The 19,765-nt window shown below is 44.2% G+C and overlaps 1 protein-coding gene across 3 annotated transcripts in view; it reads left to right on the top strand.

Annotated features, from left to right (window-relative positions):
• Positions 1-12,591, top strand: part of carm1 (coactivator-associated arginine methyltransferase 1) — a 39,626-nt gene extending 27,035 nt beyond the window's left edge. For 2 of the 3 annotated variants that reach the window (XM_079520996.1, XM_079520995.1), the window contains exons 15-16: positions 8,992-9,060; positions 9,443-12,591. In XM_079520996.1, coding sequence (XP_079377122.1) covers positions 8,992-9,060; positions 9,443-9,573 — 200 coding nt within the window. In that variant the 3' untranslated portion in view covers positions 9,574-12,591. The remainder of the gene's footprint in view (positions 1-8,991; positions 9,061-9,442) is intronic. The other variant, XM_079520997.1, reaches the window with a different exon arrangement.
• The last annotated feature ends 7,174 nt before the right edge of the window (positions 12,592-19,765 follow it).

Here is a 19,765-nt window from a genome sequence, read left to right as displayed (position 1 = left end):
GATTTAGATTTTTATTGTATTTAGATTTGTATTAAGTAACTACTAAATACATTTAATTAATGTAGTGGAGTACATGTACAAGTAAAGTATAGTGGAGTAAGAGTATTGGAAATTGGAAATACTCAAGTAAAGTACAGTACCTAAGTAAATTTACTTAGTTACTTTACACCACTGGACACACGATCAGGACGTGTATTTACGTTCAACATGGATCGTTCAGACCCATCGATCATGTTGAAGAAATTATTCCTATAAAACATATGAAAGTTGAGAGTTGTCGTCTTGTGCTGCAGCAACATGAAAATATACAGGCCTACATTAATGTTAAAAGCATAATAAAGAAATAAAAGTAACGCTAAAGAAACTAGTAACGTAACAAACTATTTCCTTTAAGTGACTTGCCCAACACTTGTTACAACACTCTTTAATTCAAGGCTCCAAATCCTTGTTCTGCTATCTGTTTTCAGGAGATTTTTTTATATTTTTATTGCATGAGCCTAAATTGCATTTTTCAGTTTTTTTAGGGGTGCAAGAGTCTAATGAAATTATTATAAAAAATACATTTAAAATAGTGCTGTCCAAATTTACGTTACATTTTTAACGCATCTTTACCTACATCTTTACTCTGTAGGTCTCCCTCTGCGAGTCTAAACCAATCACAGCAATTGGTGGGAGGTATGTTAAGGACAAGCTTTGTTTGGGATTCGCTTATACGACCATCTCAACCAATCACAGCGTCTTTAGAAAGTGTCTGGTGTCAACACGGAAGTGTGCTACATGAAAAACACCGGGCGAAGAATTACACAGATGGGCTAAAGGCTTGTCTAAATAGAATTAAACCGTTGTCACAGCGGGATCATTTTACCACCTGGTGTTTACTACTGACATCTGTAGGACACGTTGGATGTGGATACCTTTTACATTTACGACATTACGTTGCGCGATAATGTTACATTAACGCAACTAGAGTTTTGGGTGCTCTGAAACATCACTACATCAGTGCTGTCAAAGAGACTGACACACGTTTATAGAATGTTGTCATTCTCTTCGTTCCGTGTCAGCTGCCTTGTCAGAAAGAAAATGAACGTTCTCTCTCGCGTGCGTGCGTGTGTGCGCGTGCGTGCCTCGCATACTTCGACAAGGCACCACCGAAAATCACTGTACCATAGAGAGAAATAAATAATATTGAATTATGCTAATCGATTTTCATTTTTGACACATTTACACATCCCTACTCCATACATCTGGCCATTTCGTTGGTACTTTGTGCTCCTGCGTTGTTATTGAGTACATCCAGTCATCCATGTATGTTAGTGTGGGACATCCTTGTGATCGATGCCTGTGTGTTGGTTCCCACAGCGCCAGTTTGCTGGCTATCAGTTAGTTCATGTCTTGCTAGTGTCATTCTCCTGGCTGCCATTTACTGTCTCACTCTTGCTATTCCCTCATACAGGATCTTGTTGGTAACATCTCTTTCTGATGTGAAGTACTGCATGCAACATTCTGGTGTAGCACCCATCTAGAGACTTTCAGGGTCCAGCATTAACTGCCATAGAAGAACAGACTCTACTGTTGCATAGATTAGAAGAAGCTGAGTTTGATTTGATGGGGGAGGTTGTAGTTCCATACACTGATCATGCTGTTCAGAGCCCGCCATGCAAGTGCCTTGCTCACTTTTTCAAACCTTGCTTGGTTGAGTTGACCCATGAGCTCAGGTACTTGAAGTCATTGACTTCTTTCAGCACAGTGCCTCCTGTTGTCAGAGGTTGATGTTCCGGTAAGATGTTATAGGTGCAGAACCTCCGTTTTCTTGGAATTTAGCCTAAGGCCAACCTTGGCGCACACTAACTCCACTCTGATCAGGAGTTCCTGTGCTTTACTTGTTCCACTCTGCTGTAGGTCCCTCACACATGGCAGGTCCCACTCTGCTGTCTGTCCCTCACACATGGCAGGTCCCACTCTGCTGTCTGTCCCTCACACATGGCAGGTCCCACTCTGCTGTCTGTCCCTCACACATGGCAGGTCCCACTCTGCTGTCTGTCCCTCACACATGGCAGGTCCCACTCTGCTGTCTGTCCCTCACACATGGCAGGTCCCACTCTGCTGTCTGTCCCTCACACATGGCAGGTCCCACTCTGCTGTCTGTCCCTCACACATGGCAGGTCCCACTCTGCTGTCTGTCCCTCACACATGGCAGGTCCCACTCTGCTGTCTGTCCCTCACACATGGCAGGTCCCACCTTGCTGCCTGTCCCTCACACATGGCATGTGTCCACTCTGCTGTCTGTCCCTCACACATGGCAGGTGTACACTCACCTGTCACATTTTCCTTGGGAAGTTGATGGTGTAATTCTGTTGTGGAGCAGAAGGTGGCACCATGGCACAACCTGGGCTATGTGAAATGGAATTTGGATTTAAGATAAAACTGCCAGCTGTCGAGTACCAGCCAGCCCTTGACTGCAACTTTGAAGGGAACCAGCCATTTTAATAATGGTTTAATGATTATGAATGTGTGTACTTCATTGAACAAAACCCATAGAGATAGACTGTTTAAGCTTCATCTTACTCATTTTAAAAGTATGAGATTAGGCTGCAATATTTCTGCACTTCTAGTAGCCAGCCAACCGGGATGTCTTTCATTCCAGGTGTCAGTCTGGGCTTGTAGTCCCATGGAACGTTTTCCCCTCTTGTTACGTACAATAATTAGGAATAGAGTAGCAGAAACCAGAGTTTATGGTTTACGGATGGGTTCTACTAGCAGCAGGTGTTCCTTGGCCCACTAAAGAATGGCTACTGTGAGAATGTTCTTCTCACAGCTGTTTGTGCATTCAAATCAGTGGGGATACTCTGTACAGAGCAATGTCTGCAGGCTTGGATGTGGGCCCTTGGTACTGTACATGCAGATGGATAGAACTCCTGTATTGCGTCATTGTAGAGCTCCATGTAGGATGCAGTCTGAGAAAATGCAGCCTCTATATGCTTCTTTCTCCTCTGAAGATCCATCCCACAATTTTGTAACCCATTTTTCACCCAGTGCCAACTGCCTAAGCTGTAATCCTGGACGCTTAAATCGGTTGTTGCACCCTTAAGGAGAGTGCTCGCATCTGTTAAAACGGATCACGAATACTGGATGTATTGCAATTTCCTTTTTATGTCCTGATATCACAATGCTGTGTTTGCATCTCAACAATCCATATTGACACGTTTGTATATTGCAACGTTTTGTGGCCTAGTATTCTGTCAACAGCCCTAGACCGCTACAAAAAAGGCAAGTTGGCCACTAGTTGCTTTGCTGATTTGCAAAACCCCCCCCCAAAAAACATCCAAGATATATCTGCATGGTTCTGCATAGTAGTCACGTCTTGGTCAGTCGCTAGCAACATGCATTCCAGAGCCTGGGAAACAAGCTTGTGTCGTCGTTACAGCTAAAAATAGAATGTGAAATAAATCAAATCTCACCCGTGTGAAGTGAGGGGCACTCTTATCATCATTGATCATCTCATCATAATTTGCGTCCTCACCTTCGCCTTCAATGTTTGTTTACACAATGTTTGTGGTTACACAAACCCTCAAAGCTGGCCATTCGTTGTCAATGGCACTCAATGTTTGTGTTTACACAAACCCTCAAAGCTGGCCATTCGTTGTCAATGGCACTCAATGTTTGTTAACACAACGCACAAACCCTCAAAGCTGGTCTAGCCCCCCGCCCTAAAAAATAAATGGTTTAAGTGCACACTATTATAATGTATAGTTAACATTGACCGAACCAAGGCATGACAAGCTACAACACTAACCTGTAGTTTCACTATTAACGGGGGATCTCTCTGCTAACAGAATTTTCAGTGTGGATCACTGTAATTTGTGATAATACAATTTTTCAGCGAATGGCTATTTTGCCATTCAATTTAAGTATCGTAACAGTCGCTGGCTCTGACCACTGGATATAGATGTGAAAAGAAGCCCAGTCTGTATTTTCTTTTTCTTTTTTCTTGCAAAAATACTTGGCTTCCAGGCATCTGGTGTTAAAAGGAAGGTTTCATTAAGGCTGATCCATGGACTTAAGGTCATTACACACTGGCGAATTAGCGACGCGAATTAAAAATTCGACACCGGAGCGAACACCGGAGCGAACAAATAAAGAGCGAAAACGGTCGCATTTTCGCACATTCGCACATTCGCCACTGATGTGGAAGCTTGCATTGACTTCAATTGGTTTTAAAAAAAGGCGAATTATTCGCACGAATAATTCGCGTCGCTAATTCGCCAGTGTGTAATGACCTTTAGCCTCTTGGAAACATTTACAGAATCCTAGCATCCCTATTCTGGGGGAGGGACGAACATTCAGCAAAAATAGATCTACATGCTCACAGCGCGTCACACTGCGACACATCTCATCTACTACAGTAGATCAGTGTATTGCAAGGTTGAGGACTAAGTCTCAGGTTCATGTGCTTTCTCTTACACGGGCCTAAAGCCTGGAATAAGGTGCCTCTACTAGTCAGAGTGCTAGCCTGCACACCTGGGGTCATGAAATGGCTCCAGGAAATGCTCCCAGAGTAGGCAAAGTATTTATGTACAGTTTGGAATTGTGTTGAATTATATTTAATTGATTGCTTGAACCTTTGTCAATGCATGGATTGATATTGTTGTAATGTCTTTCTTTCTGATACAGTGGGAACTATGTACAACTAATAATTATGTTGCTGCCGGGTGGAAACCTTGTATGTCCAAAAAAATAGAACATTGTAAAATGGTGAACTGAAGATGGCTGATTTTCTTTTGTGACGCGTTGTGAGCTTGAAGATAGGCTATTTTACTACCTTGGAGCTTGTATGATGAAGTAGGGCCTTAATTTACAAAAGTATGGAGATACTGAATACTAGTATGGAGCCCTGAAACATGACTGTCATGATGATTATCATGACAGTCATGGCGCAACTGCAGCCTGTTTTACGCAATCGCTACATTTACAGTCCAAACATGTATATAAACATTCCGATTTCAAATATAAAGTACTCGCCACATGTGCCACGGGTGTTAGAAATTTGCTGGTACAGCAATTATTATTGCTGCATCCCGCGTTGTTTAATAAAAAGCATTTTTATCCGAGCGCCCCGGCTACTTTTATCAAATGGGGTTAGTTTGGGAAATACAAAGTTGCACACCGGGAGCGCACTCTCCTATTAGACTGTATTGGCAGTGCGCTCAGCGTGCCTATATCGAACACACCGAGTGCCACACTCCTCCCGACCGATAGGGGCGCGTAGTTGAAAGCCAATGGCAAAAAAACAGCTCGGATAAAAATGTGTTTTATTAAACAACGCGGGATGCAGCAATGCTAAATCGCTGTACCAGCACATTTCTAACACCCGTGGCACATGTGGCGAGTACTTTATATTTGAAATCGGAATGTTTATATACACGTTTGGACTGTAAATGTAGCGATCGCGTAAAACAGGAGGCAGTTGCGCCATGACGCTCGTGAAGTACGAGCGTCATGTGAACCATGGCTAGGAGATACAGGGCTTCTACCTGACTGCGACAATTTGCAATATGTAAACTTTTCAGCTGTCTTTTTAGATCAAGGACCACAGTGGAAAAAACACACTTTTTGTTATCCTTGATATATTATTTTTTTAGCAATGCATGTTTGTTTTTTGATAATTGCCAAATAAAACTAAAGCAAACACAATCAAGTGTTTCTCATCTTTACTTGACATTTAACTTGTTTGTCATCCTTCTCACTTACAAAATAAGCCACAATGGCTCCATATCAAACTGCAAATTAGGTTTATTGGGACAATGTGCTGTCAGCTGTCTGCAATAAACAAATAATCAAGATTTAAATAGCTCAACAACACAGAAAAACGTGGTCTCTACCCATTCAACACAAAGTGCCACTTTCAATGACTGCTGTGCAGTCTAAAAAATAAACACTTTCATGACAAACCGATCAACCTCAAACTTGGTATGCGCATCGCAGAGGGTTTTGCAGACTGGGAACTCGTCGGATTGGTGGTTGAATGTGGGAATCGATCCCCATATATGATCCCTGAAGTATGCACACAATCTGTCAACTGTCCAACCCAAGTCAGTTCTATGATGTCATATTGATGACATCAGGAATCTCCCAATCTGAGAAAAGTGTTTTCCCTTTGAATTTGCCTCTGGGGGGCCCCTGTGTAGGGTCAGGTCGGCCCGCTCTCCCTCAACCCTCCTTTTCTGGTGGTGGTGTGGTACTCCTTTGTTTTCATTCCTAATAACAACTCTACATGTTGTAATAGGAGTTGTCAATCCCTAGTCCAATCTTTTGAGAGATTGGGGATCTCTAAATATGAGCGTAAAACCGATGCCCCATAGTATGGGCATAAAACATGAGGACACAGATGGGTTTCATGTTAAATGTACATGTCATTTTGTGCACGTAGGGAGCACTCGCTGTGTTCATTTCAACCTCACAAGTAGGGGAGACGAGGATTTACTATACTGTGCCCATCGGGTTAAAACTCGGGCGCCGCTGAGCCGGCTCAGGGGAACTTCACCAACGTTCGACACGGCAACTTGCTCACTTTAGCTCGTTCGGTGAGTCGGTGGTGTCCCTCGTGGTTTCAAGTTGGCTTGAGATGGCGTGCCTCCGTCACCCACTGTTCTAGTAGCCGAGTGCTTCCTAACCCACTGTTCTAGTAGCCGAGTGCTCCCTAACCCACTGGTCTAGTAGCCGAGTGCTCCCTAACCCACTGGTCTAGTAGCCGAGTGCTCCCTAACCCACTGTTCTAGTAGCCGAGTGCTCCCTAACCCACTGTTCTAGTAGCCGAGTGCTCCCTAACCCACTGTTCTAGTAGCCGAGTGCTCCCTAACCCACTGTTCTAGTAGCCGAGTGCTCCCTAACCCACTGTTCTAGTAGCCGAGTGCTCCCTAACCCACTGGTCTAGTAACCGAGTGCTCCCTAACCCACTGGTCTAGTAGCCGAGTGCTCCCTAACCCACTGGTCTAGTAGCCGAGTGCTCCCTAACCCACTGGTCTAGTAGCCGAGTGCTCCCTAACCCACTGTTCTAGTAGCCGAGTGCTCCCTAACCCACTGTTCTAGTAGCCGAGTGCTCCCTAACCCACTGTTCTAGTAGCCGAGTGCTCCCTAACCCACTGTTCTAGTAGCCGAGTGCTCCCTAACCCACTGTTCTAGTAGCCGAGTGCTCCCTAACCCACTGGTCTAGTAGCCGAGTGCTCCCTAACCCACTGTTCTAGTAGCCGAGTGCTCCCTAACCCACTGTTCTAGTAGCCGAGTGCTCCCTAACCCACTGTTCTAGTAGCCGAGTGCTCCCTAACCCACTGGTCTAGTAGCCGAGTGCTCCCTAACCCACTGTTCTAGTAGCCGAGTGCTCCCTAACCCACTGGTCTAGTAGCCGAGTGCTCCCTAACCCACTGTTCTAGTAGCCGAGTGCTCCCTAACCCACTGTTCTAGTAGCCGAGTGCTCCCTAACCCACTGTTCTAGTAGCCGAGTGCTCCCTAACCCACTGGTCTAGTAGCCGAGTGCTCCCTAACCCACTGGTCTAGTAGCCGAGTGCTCCCTAACCCACTGGTCTAGTAGCCGAGTGCTCCCTAACCCACTGTTCTAGTAGCCGAGTGCTCCCTAACCCACTGTTCTAGTAGCCGAGTGCTCCCTAACCCACTGGTCTAGTAGCCGAGTGCTCCCTAACCCACTGGTCTAGTAGCCGAGTGCTCCCTAACCCACTGGTCTAGTAGCCGAGTGCTCCCTAACCCACTGGTCTAGTAGCCGAGTGCTCCCTAACCCACTGGTCTAGTAGCCGAGTGCTCCCTAACCCACTGGTCTAGTAGCCGAGTGCTCCCTAACCCACTGTTCTAGTAGCCGAGTGCTCCCTAACCCACTGGTCTAGTAGCCGAGTGCTCCCTAACCCACTGGTCTAGTAGCCGAGTGCTCCCTAACCCACTGGTCTAGTAGCCGAGTGCTCCCTAACCCACTGGTCTAGTAGCCGAGTGCTCCCTAACCCACTGTTCTAGTAGCCGAGTGCTCCCTAACCCACTGGTCTAGTAGCCGAGTGCTCCCTAACCCACTGGTCTAGTAGCCGAGTGCTCCCTAACCCACTGGTCTAGTAGCCGAGTGCTCCCTAACCCACTGGTCTAGTAGCCGAGTGCTCCCTAACCCACTGGTCTAGTAGCCGAGTGCTCCCTAACCCACTGGTCTAGTAGCCGAGTGCTCCCTAACCCACTGGTCTAGTAGCCGAGTGCTCCCTAACCCACTGGTCTAGTAGCCGAGTGCTCCCTAACCCACTGGTCTAGTAGCCGAGTGCTCCCTAACCCACTGGTCTAGTAGCCGAGTGCTCCCTAACCCACTGGCGTCACTCACTGGTCAAAGTATTGGGAGGAAAAGACACTTTGCGTCCCGGACCCATATCTGGCATTAAAGGACCACTTCACCCATTTTCAACCAATCTTTCGTTCATCACTGATGCTCCTAATGGTTCTAAATGCCCTAATTGTTCCTCACTAATATGTGTTAATATACATTTTGTCTCAGAGGAGGGCTGTGGACAGTTCAAAAACCTGCCTACCAGTGGCATCATCAGCTAAGGTTTAAAATAATGGTTAAAGTGGTTAAAAGTTAAGGTGACAAATGGATGAATGGATGAATTAATCACTGCTTTCTCGGTTGGGAGAGGGAGACATTATGACAACTTATAGAATGCAGCTTTAGATTGCTTGTCCTTTTACATTTTACTAGCTTAACTATATTATTATTCAAATTTGACATTTACAAATCCTGACTCCCAAGACATGATTTAATTTTTGGTGGCTGTGGATATGTTATTACGAAATAATACCGTCATGGTTGGAAGCTCCTTTTTCCTCACAGTGCTGCCAATGTAAAACGATTCTTGTCAATGGCATATTTGATGCGTTTGTTTGCACGCGTGTGTGTGTGTGTTTGTGTGTGTGTGTGTACAAATAGTTGATTGTCCTTCTCTTTTGTCTCAGTTAACTCTGGAATTGTGAACCACACCCACTCCAGGATGGGTTCCATCATGAGCACAGGCATTGTCCAGGGTACGTCCACCAGGGGGTGACATTTGGCACACCTACATTGTAGCATTATATCAAGTGGAACCATTTTAAAACTCACTTTACACTTGGTGTTTTTGTGTGATGCCATAGACTCATAGAATAGGCTTTAACCCACTTAAACCCCAGCGTCCATATTCTGGGGAAGACTTTCCCAGACGTAGGTGGCGGCGTAGTTTCCCGGCGGGGTGGTGCTCAATTTAGTCTTATATTCTAGAATAGTAAGAATAATCAATGTTTTTGATGATTCGTTTATAAAAAATATATATATATTAAAATATGCAGCCTTACAACAGACGGAACTCCCTGACTAATCGTGTAACTTTTGAATGTTTATTGTAACTTGGTGTTTCTCCTACCTCCCCAGGAGCCTCGGCAGGCCAGTCAGCCGGCGGCAACAGCCACTACCCTGTCACCAACCAGTTCACCATGGGGGGTCCCGCCATCTCCATGGCCTCGCCCATGGCCATCCCCAACACCGTGCATTATGGGAGTTAAAAAAGACGGCGAGAGAGCTTCGCCCCGAGAAGATCTCGCCCGCTCAAGAAGCTCCCCCCTTCCCTCCTGGCATGACAAGACGACCTCCCCTACCCCGCCTTCACTCACACAAACACACACACACACAAGCTCCTCCTCTTCGAACCGTGGCAGTGTGCTGCCCCCCACCCCCCACCAGCCAGTCAGCCAATCATAACTGCAGCTAAAACCAGTATACCAAAAGCAGTGCTGATAAGGCACTCTCGGTGTTGTGACTGGTCTTAAAAACGATCTTGTGGTTTATCCGTCCTCCCTGCCAACACAGGCTGCTCCCACTAGTCGCTACGAGAGTTGTTCACCTCCCCTTTGCACCTCCCAGCATTCATTGGGACTTATCCCCCCACAGCCCCTTAAATCTGATTTATACTTTGTTGTGCAAAAATAGGCGACCTACAATATATAGTTACAAAATGACAAAAAAAATACAAAAACACGATTATATATATATATATATATATATATATATATATATATATATATATATAGTACAAAAACAGCCGCCCTACAAGCTCACAATGTGTCGCAGACACGACACATTGTGAGCTTGCATGTCGACTATTTTTGACAACGCAATGCCTTTTTGTACGACGGAGCATAAATGAGGGATTACACACACGTGCGCAAAACAGGACAATGAGCACAAGAAGCAGGACTCAACCCCCTTTACAAATGCAGTTCGACGGACTGGATTTTCGCGCACGTGCACACGCACGGACAACGTGGACTAGTGAAAGTCAAATTGCAGGACTGTACCACAGACATCATCTCCCCATCCCCCGTTTACGGGGGTTTCCCCTCGTTATGATCCGTCCTTTCTTCCTTCCTATTGGCTCCTGTACTTTTACCTCCTGGTCTTAAAACATCCTCCTTCATCTCCTCCTGGGAATGTTCTTTGCTAACGGCACTGTGTTCGTCCACCGTCCTCTCGTCCAGTGGATGTCCCAAAAACGCTTTTCACACGGCAATGCTGGATTCTGGTCTTGTGCGTCACGTCAGATCCACAAACATTTGAGAAGAACACGATATTCCCAGGGGAACTTTGGCGTTTTTTTTCCTTTTTTAAACCTGGGCCATGTTTTTAGGTCGTAACAAATGCAAACGAAGGGTGAGTGGAAAAGATGTTTTGGAATTGGTTCCGGAGGAGCAAGCTGGTAATTCAAACTTATGCCTTTTTATTTTTGTTTAGCTTTCTCTCTTTTCTTTACTTTTCGTTTATTTCCTCCCAAAAATGCCCCTCCTGACGGATGCAACATTTCCGGTGGTAACCACATGGATCAATTCCAATAATTATTTCCCCCACCCTTCGTTTGTTGGCCAAATGCTTCAAATGCAGAGCCCAGGATTACAGAAAATAAAGTTCCCCCTTAACGTTATTTATGTCAGAGCATCACTGCCCTACACCATGAAATTTAGAGTTAGAACTGAAAACAGTAGAACACTAGACGTTACTATGTGTTTAACCATGGTAACAGCATCCTTCTCTGCTACAGTTACGGACTGCCATGTTGGTTTGAGCGCATTGTACACTATGGACAAACGGACCGGTCCCTTTTAAACAATGTCCATGTTGTTAGTTTTTTTTTTTTCGTCGAAAGTGGAGCTAGTACTGGTCGACTCCTAGAATAACTCCTAGAAGTAGAAGGAAACCCCACCGAAGATGGAAAGCTGAGGTTGTGGTCCGGTCCAGTGCTTCTCAAACCTTTCAATTTCAAGGACCCCCAAACAATTGAACCAAATGGCCCCTTACAGGTCCATTTGGTTCCATTCATAACACTCAGAGTTTCAGACCTGTAAGGGTTTATTTGGTTTAATTTGTACAGTCTCCGAGTTACAGATCGGCAAGGGTCCATTTGGAACCCTGAGGGACCACTAGCCTAGTTAGTACACGGTCTCTCAATCGGTTGCGGTTCCTGTTAGACTGTTTGGGTCTGTACAAAAGGAATCAAATGGACCCTTAGCGCGGTCCCATTTGGATCTATTTGTTCACTCTGAAAGTTAAATTAAGGATTTTACAGCATAGAATTGGGGTCCCAGAGATTGAAATATATAACAAATTGGGGTCGGAGGTCTAATGCACTTGTTCTCAAAGTGGGGTCCAGGGACTCTCAGGGTTCCTTGGGGGGTTCTAAATTGACCCTTAGAAGTCTAACTTAAGGTGGCCACTTGACATTTTACAGTTTGATAACCACTAGTAATGCATATCAAATCAGTTGTCCTTGAAATGAAAAAGTTGAGAATCGATGGCCTAGTCAGCCATTCAAGCTCCCAAGTGGGTTGGCAACCGTCGCAGGTGGACATAGAGGATTACCCTTCCTCCATGATGGCGATGGACATCCGTTAAGGACCAATAACCCCGCTTGTTCAGTCACAGTGGCGTTGGGATAGCAAAGCTGTATCCTAAGTTTACATCCTGCTTCACATCCAACTTCTCCATCCTTTCTGAGACTGTGACTCAAAGCAGAGAGGACCCCCTCCCACCCCACCCCCCAACACACACATATCGCAATCCCAACACCGCCCTCATGAAGATGAGGGGAGAAAAAAAATAAAACAGACTTGAACGGACATGTAAAAGCATCGCTTCCATTCTCAAAGAAAAAAAAGAAAAAAAAAGTCAGACGTTGCGTAGTTCTGGATTTTGAGTTTTTTGAAAAGTAAGCTGGGGAAAAAAGAATAGAGAAAAACTTTGTAGGGCTAACCTTTTGTCTTTATTGTTTTTTGTTTTGTTTTTTGTTTTTCTTTAACAAAAGACAAATGATTAAAGGAAAGAATTGAGGATATTAAATGTGGTGGAGATGTACCAAAACTCATCCAGATTCACTTGTAGTACCTTAATTTGTTGGGTTAGGTTGTTAAAATAGACTTGTCGACACCATTGATGTCAGGTCATGTGGTGACTAGCTAGCATAATGTCCTTTTGTTTTGCCATGGAATCATTGCTATGTGTTGTCAATTATTTTTTTATTATGGAAAGTGTACGAGGAAGACCATGATATGTGCTGTATTGGTTGTTTTTCTATATACTAGATGATGACACCTTTCTCACTGAAGACTTTCTGTGCTGGGGAATAATGCAACGTAGGTACTAACGTGCCCTTAAGTCCAAACCACACCAAAGGGTTGGGTCGGGACAAAACTTTTTTAAGGTCAACCACACCAATGCAACTCCTTGCAACTCAATGAGTTGCATTGGTGTGGTTTACCTTAATAACCGTTTTGTCCCGACCCAACCCTTTGATGTGGTTTGGGCTTTAGGATGGATTTGTCGGTGGAGGGAGATATGTTTTAGTTCAAAACAACAATATGCTGCTGTCGTGCTTGTAATGTCCAAAAATCCTTTTTCAGGAAATGGGAGGTGGGATAGAACCGCTGTTCCAATGGACCAATGTAGTTATTTAGTCACATACTAAACTATTATTTTCCATTGGTTCAATATTTTTTAAATCCACAAAAACAATCACTTATACTTGTTCAAAAATCATTGCGAAATACAAGCTTGTTTATTGCAGCACTCTTATACGATGTAGTATATTTTATATTATTTACAAAAGAAATTACTAAAAGCTGAAATATTGAGTACAAGGTTTCTGTCCGCAGGAAATAGGCTCTATTCAAGGCACCCATAATTGGAAAGAATTTGGGTGTCTTCCTTACTTTGTGTTACCAATGATACTAATGAATGCTCAGTTCCATTCTAGTCATCCAGAGTCAGGGTCCTGATATCGTGCATGTTGGATCACTGGATACTTTCTGCTACACCAGTGGGTCCCAAAGTGGGGTCCAGGGACCCTCATGGCTCCTTGAGGGGGTTCATTTGGTTCCATCAAAACTTGACCTTTGACTCTGTACTTGGTGTGCCCTTCCCCCTCCCCTGTACACCAACAATCTTCACCGAAAATATACATCTACAATGTGTTTTGTCCATTTGCTTTCCATTTATACAATGTCAGAGTTATGGTCCTTGAAATGAAAAGGATTGAGAATCACTGTGCTACACTCAATTGAGCAGAGCCTTCATTAGTATAATTGGTAAGACTTGTCAGTAAGGAAGAGGCCGGTGTTGGGTTTCTTTCCAATATGGCTGCCGTGCATAGAGCCCATAGATATTTAAAAAATAGATGCCTCATTGGCTGCTGCAGTTCATTGGAGCGATGTGTGTTGAAGGAGGGGCGGAAGAATTTACACTGGGAGAGGAAGTACGCCGGAAGTGTGGATGGCACGTTACGTCATGCTGCCACTCAAGTGATTACTGGCCAATCACAGCACATATTTTCCGGGACTTGCAGACCCGAACATGCGCTCTGTGACGTGGGGGTTTTGCAAGGAATCTCTGGAAAGTTTTGCCCCCTCTTGAGCACATGCACTCCAGAGCTGGAAAGGGTGTCTACGTTTAGCTAGCCTTCATCTCAGAAGTGCTTTCTCTCATTGATTGGAGACTAATGTCAGCGTCTTAACCCAATGGCTCTCAAAGTGTGTCCAGGGACCTCCAGGGCTCCAGTGGTTAAACCAAAATCGGTTTAACCACTCTAAAGGACAACTTTACGTTTTTTTTTCAACCAAGGTTCAGGTTTTAGGTTATTAGACAAAGTAAGGTGAGTGTTTTTCTTTTTTTTTCAATTGCTGCTTTCTTTCGTTTTAGCGGGTTAAATACGTCCTTTTTTACAAAAATGTTTCTTCATTAATTTTTACTATAGTCCTATAGACCCCAGGAAATTACATCTGGCCACATAAGATCACAGGATCTACTGAATGTGAATGTAGAGGTACTAGGGGGATGCCATACTGTGTCATAGGCTCAATATCTCAGTTTGTCACATTAATAGATCCTTTTGTGGCCAGATATAATTTCTTGTGGTCTGTTAGTAGGACTATAGTTAATAATAAAATAAAAAAATCGCCATGTGTTTTTGTAAAAATACATATTTATAGGACCATGTTCGAAAGCCCCTGCCCCCCCCTGTCAAAAATAGCTAAAATCGCTAAAACGAAAGAGCAGCAAATGAAAAGAAAATGAACACTCATCTTTTACTTTATCTAATAACGCTAAAGTTGTCCTTTAACCCTATATACACCAGCAATTAAAACAATATCTGATCTACAAGCTAACAGCATGTGAGGTTGTAGGCTATTTACATTTTTTTTTCTTTTTTTTATTAACTTATTAGTCCACTTGCCAGAATGTGAACCCGTACATTTTGAGTACCCTGAAGTTAAATGTTGAGTATGGGCATTTAGAAACTGCCATATTCCAATTCAATTAGCCTTTATTGTCTCCGAGGAGAAATTTGTCTTGGGCACCAAGAGACAGCATTGTACATTACATACATACATGCATACATACACACACGGTTCATAGTACAAACAATACAGTTCATAGTACAAAAATAATAATAACTAGAAAAAGTGCCCTTCTGGGCACAGGTCTCCACCAGGAGGATAGGACTGTGTGAGATGTTTGGCAACATGTTTAGGAGTAATATAAACATGTTTGCCTTTGATGGCAATTGGATGATTTGAGGCATTTTGTTCCAAAAATGTGTTTTGCAAAAATCAACCTGTTGGTGGCGCTATAACAGGCCAATGTGAAAAGGGTGGGATATATTCCTCAGCCTAGTAGGAAAATGTGTGAAAGATTTCACGTAAATTGCATGCTGCGTTCATGATTTGAGGCTTTTGTTCAAAACGGGGCAATCTTGCAAACTGTGAAAGCCAATTATAGGCAATTAGGATGGAATATGAAATATGGGACAGATCCGACTTGAGCACATGACCATAGAGATACTCTGTAACGATTTGTGAGATTTTTGGACAGAATCTGGAGGAGTAATATCAAAAAATGTGTTTTACAAAAGTCGGCCTCCAGGTGGCGCTATAAAAGGCAGATGCGGAAAATGCAGGTCAAAGGTTTGTCCTTGGCCTCTAGGGAGTGTGCATGCAACGTTTCACGCAGATCGGTGCAGTTTTAGGTAAAACATGTGAAAAGCTGCCTCATGGTGGCGCTATAACAGGCCGTTCTGGAAAATGTGGGGCAGAGGTTCATCGTTGGCATCCAGGGAGTGTGTGTGCAAAGTTTGGCATCGACCGGGTTAACGGTGCCAGAGATTAGCTGGTAACGGACGGACGGAAGGACACACACACGGACGGACGGACGGACACACACACGGACGGAGTGCAAAACATACTCTCTCCCCATGCCTTCGGCCTGGTGGAGACAATTATCCTACCCACACTGCAAATATATCAAGGTTCAAGTATTGCAGTATTGCACTCTCCAATCATAAGGTCTTCCCGTTCCCCCCAGTAGTTAGTTATCTGTTATTGAGTGCTTTGATTGACAGTGGAACAAAAGAGAATTTATATCTGTTGAGCTTACAGTATGGTGATCTGTACCGTCTGCCAGACAGCATCAACTCATATTCCTTATGGAGGATGTGGTTCGGGTCTCGGGTGATTTTGAGGCCCTGCTTCCTCACTACTCTCAAATATCTCTTGAAGAGAACATGCATGCCTATGATTTTCCCAGCCCTCTTGACTAGGTTTTGAAGTTGGGATTTGAGTTTGACGGACAGGTTACCAAACCATGTGGTGATGCCATAACGGATTATATCTTTGCCCTATAGAACAGTAACATGTTTGTTGCCACGCCATGGACCCTGAGCCTTCTCAGAAAGTGCATGCGCTGGTTAATTCATAATCATTTGGATGCTGATTCCTCAGTTGGTTTGTGTATACTATGAACAGAAATGGGGAACTTACACAGCCTTGGGGGGCTCCCGTACTTATGGCCTGTAGGTCAGAGCGAGTGGAGTTGACCTTGACCTGCTGTTGCCTCTATAAGAAAATCACAATACCATTTAATTATATTAGGGTTGACATCCATCTGTTTCAGCCTGTGTAACAGGGTCTGAGGGAGAATAGTATTGAATGCCGAGCTAAAATCCATGAACATTAATCTAGCATAAGCTGAGGGATCCTCAAGGTGTTTTAAGATCAGATGAGTAGTGGAGTTCAAAGCGACAGGAATAATAACAGCTTTTTTCCATATAGCAGGAATGCTGCCTGAGTCTACTGACAGCTGAAATAGAGGGCTCCATGCTGGAGTTAGCTCTTCAGCAAACGTTTTAAGGAGAGAGGCCGAGATACAATCGGGCCCACATGGCCTTCTTAATGTGCAGGTTTTTAAAAACATTTACCACATTCCTCGGCTCAATTACTATTCTATGCTTAATCGGGTCACACACTACTGTAGTTAGCAGCTCTCTACATTCAGTGACACTAACTTGCATATGTTGGGCAATTTTCATAATTAGCATAATAAGCTGGGGTACCACTGACAACCTATGCAAGGCAAATATTTCAATTTTCTATTATGCTTAGAATGTGACGTGTCAAACTAGGGGTTATTCATGATTCTGAATCCATTGCAAGCATTCATTTTGCACGAAAAATAATCCTTGGTCTAAATTCGGCCATAGGTGTGTTTTTCATGCAAAACCAAGTGTGAGTGTTTTTCATGCAAAACCAATGCTTGCAATGGATTCAGAAGCATGAAAACCCCCTAGATTGATACGTACAATGCCACTTAAAGCATAATGGATTTTTTTAACATTTGTCCTTATATAGGATGTCAATGGTACCCCATCTTATTATGCTAATTATGGAAATTGCCCAACATATGCAAGTTAGCATCCGGCAGTTTCTAAATGCTGTGGACCCATACTCAACATAAAACTTTAGGGTACTCAAAATGTCCGGGTTCACAATGGGGCTCTATGGGTTGGCAAGTGGATTATATGGGGGTCAGTGCGCTTGTACAGCGGCTATGGGCTATTTTGGGTGTGCGGTACCACTGCCCCAACAACAAAGTTGAAGTATATCACAATCAAAACTAAACTGAGCACATGACATTCATCTCAAGCAGAGAGCTCTTGGTCCGTTTTTAACAAAATGCCTCAAATCATGAACGCAGCGTGTAATTTACATACAATTTAGGACGAAAGGTGATGATCATCATGCTTTGTTCAGCAGTCTGACTGTAGCTGGGTGGAAGCAGTTCATGAACCTGGTGGGTGGTGGTTTTGCCCTTGATTCTGTGATAGGCCTCCTTGCCCGGTTTGTGGCTGCTGGTACTTGTCCTTGATGCACTGGGCTGGGAACTGCTTCTATGAGCTACGGTCAAAACCTCTAGTAAAATTGTTGTAGGGTTCTTCCTTGGTCTACTGCAATGTTTCACAGCAATTTGTAGCTGTGTTCATGATTTGTTAACCTGACTCCGTCCGCATTGCAGTAGTGCAATCTGGCGGAGTCAGGTTCATGATTTGTGGCATTCTTGCAAATGATCCACTCCTGCAAAGTTTGGAACTGAATTGGAATATGAGAAATATGACAGATACGTCTTGAATACTTGACTACAGGGTTAAGGTGTACTGAATTGTGCGATGTTTGGACAAAATCTGTACATCAAAAAGCAGAAATCGGCTTCAGTGGATGATGTGAAAAATGCAGAGTGGAGGTTCTGCTCTGGCCTGGAGGCTGCAGGGATTGTGGGTGCACAGTGTCATGCCGATCGGTCCAACGGTGCCGGAGATTAGCTGCTCACTCACATGGACGGATGGTCTGATTAAATTAACACATTCACTGGCAGAATCGTTTCAGTCTGCAGTCCCTTCACACTGCCACCACATCCAGCCGGGACTTCTATTTGAAGACCCCAGAATGAACCTGAAGCAACATCACCTAAAGTCCTCCGAAACGTTAATATTGTAATCGTGACATAGCGACGATTTAGTAATGAGCCGCTGACATCCCGGTTTTGATCAAACACAATCTGCGAAAGGATTCCGAGAAACAAGCGTTTAAAGATTGCAGTTATCACAGAAGTCTATGGCCGTGGCCATCTTGGTCAGGTCACTATGCCTGTTTAACCGCTAGCTAGAGCAAGGAGATCTTTCATAATTAATAGTAACCTAATAACTCATCCAAACCCGTCCTTGACAGTCTGTGACTGGATAAAACTCGTCCAAACTCGTTATTGCATGGTTGCAGTGTGTAGCACGTGGATACACAGCTCTGCTGCATCTCAGTGGCTACAGTGTCTCACACACGAGGCGGACAGGGACAGACAACAGGCAGATGGGGACATACATGTGGACAGGGACGGACAACAGGCAGATGGGGACATACAAGTGGACAGGGACGGACAACACACAGACTGGGACAGACAGGTGGACAGGGACAGGCAAGATGCAGACGGGGACAGACAGAGCATCTACTTACAGCTGTTCCGACAGCTGGATGTCAACGTGAACGCGAACGGCAGAGTGGACATCAATGAACTGAGAGCCGGACTGGCTGCACGGGGCTTACCCTTACATAGAACCGAGGCGGAGGAGGTGAGACGCACGTGCGCATCCACACACAGTCTCACACACACGGTGTGAGGGCCAGGTGAACGATGGTCACAATGTCTATTACTAAACTTACATTTGTCCAATTGTCCCTCACAAGTATAGTAATACAAATACACACGCTGAGACACAGGCACATAGTCACGTTTCGGGCAGGCACCACGTTGCTAGGCGACCAAAATAAGCAGGGTTGTCAAGAGTAGTGCCTACTAAAATGCAAAAGTAGGTGGACATTTGTAGCATCATTCTGGAACTGTTTGTCCAAGATGTGGAGAGTGGAATCATTACTCCTAGCTACCGTATTAACCCCTGTGCTCGTTCTCTGTTTTACACACACACACAAACACACACAGCTCATGCTGTCCCACTTTTCATGGAGCCAACCAAGCCTTTTGAGTAAAGTGTGTGTAATTCCAACCTGCTGCTGTGGTATTTTTACTGGAAGACACACAAGTCACCTGTAGTGCTTAGTGGGAGCAGTGGTTCTCATTATTTATGTATTTATTCACCAGCGACCGTACATTTCATCTCATTTTTTCACCTCTACACCTAGGCCTTGTTAAAATTTTAATTGGGAAGAATTTGAAAGTCAAATAGCCTAGTTGGTGCTCTCTCTATAGGAAGACTATGCCAGATTGCCAGTGGATTTATTTATATAGCGCTTTTATCCAAAATGCTTTACATACAATGTGCATTACATTCACACACATTCCTACACCGGATGGCAGAGGAAGTGCAAGGCAACC

This window comes from Electrona antarctica (genome assembly GCF_951216825.1).
Source record: "Electrona antarctica genome assembly, chromosome: 14".
Lineage (NCBI taxonomy): Eukaryota > Metazoa > Chordata > Actinopteri > Myctophiformes > Myctophidae > Electrona > Electrona antarctica.
This window is presented reverse-complemented; position numbering and strand designations above follow the sequence as displayed.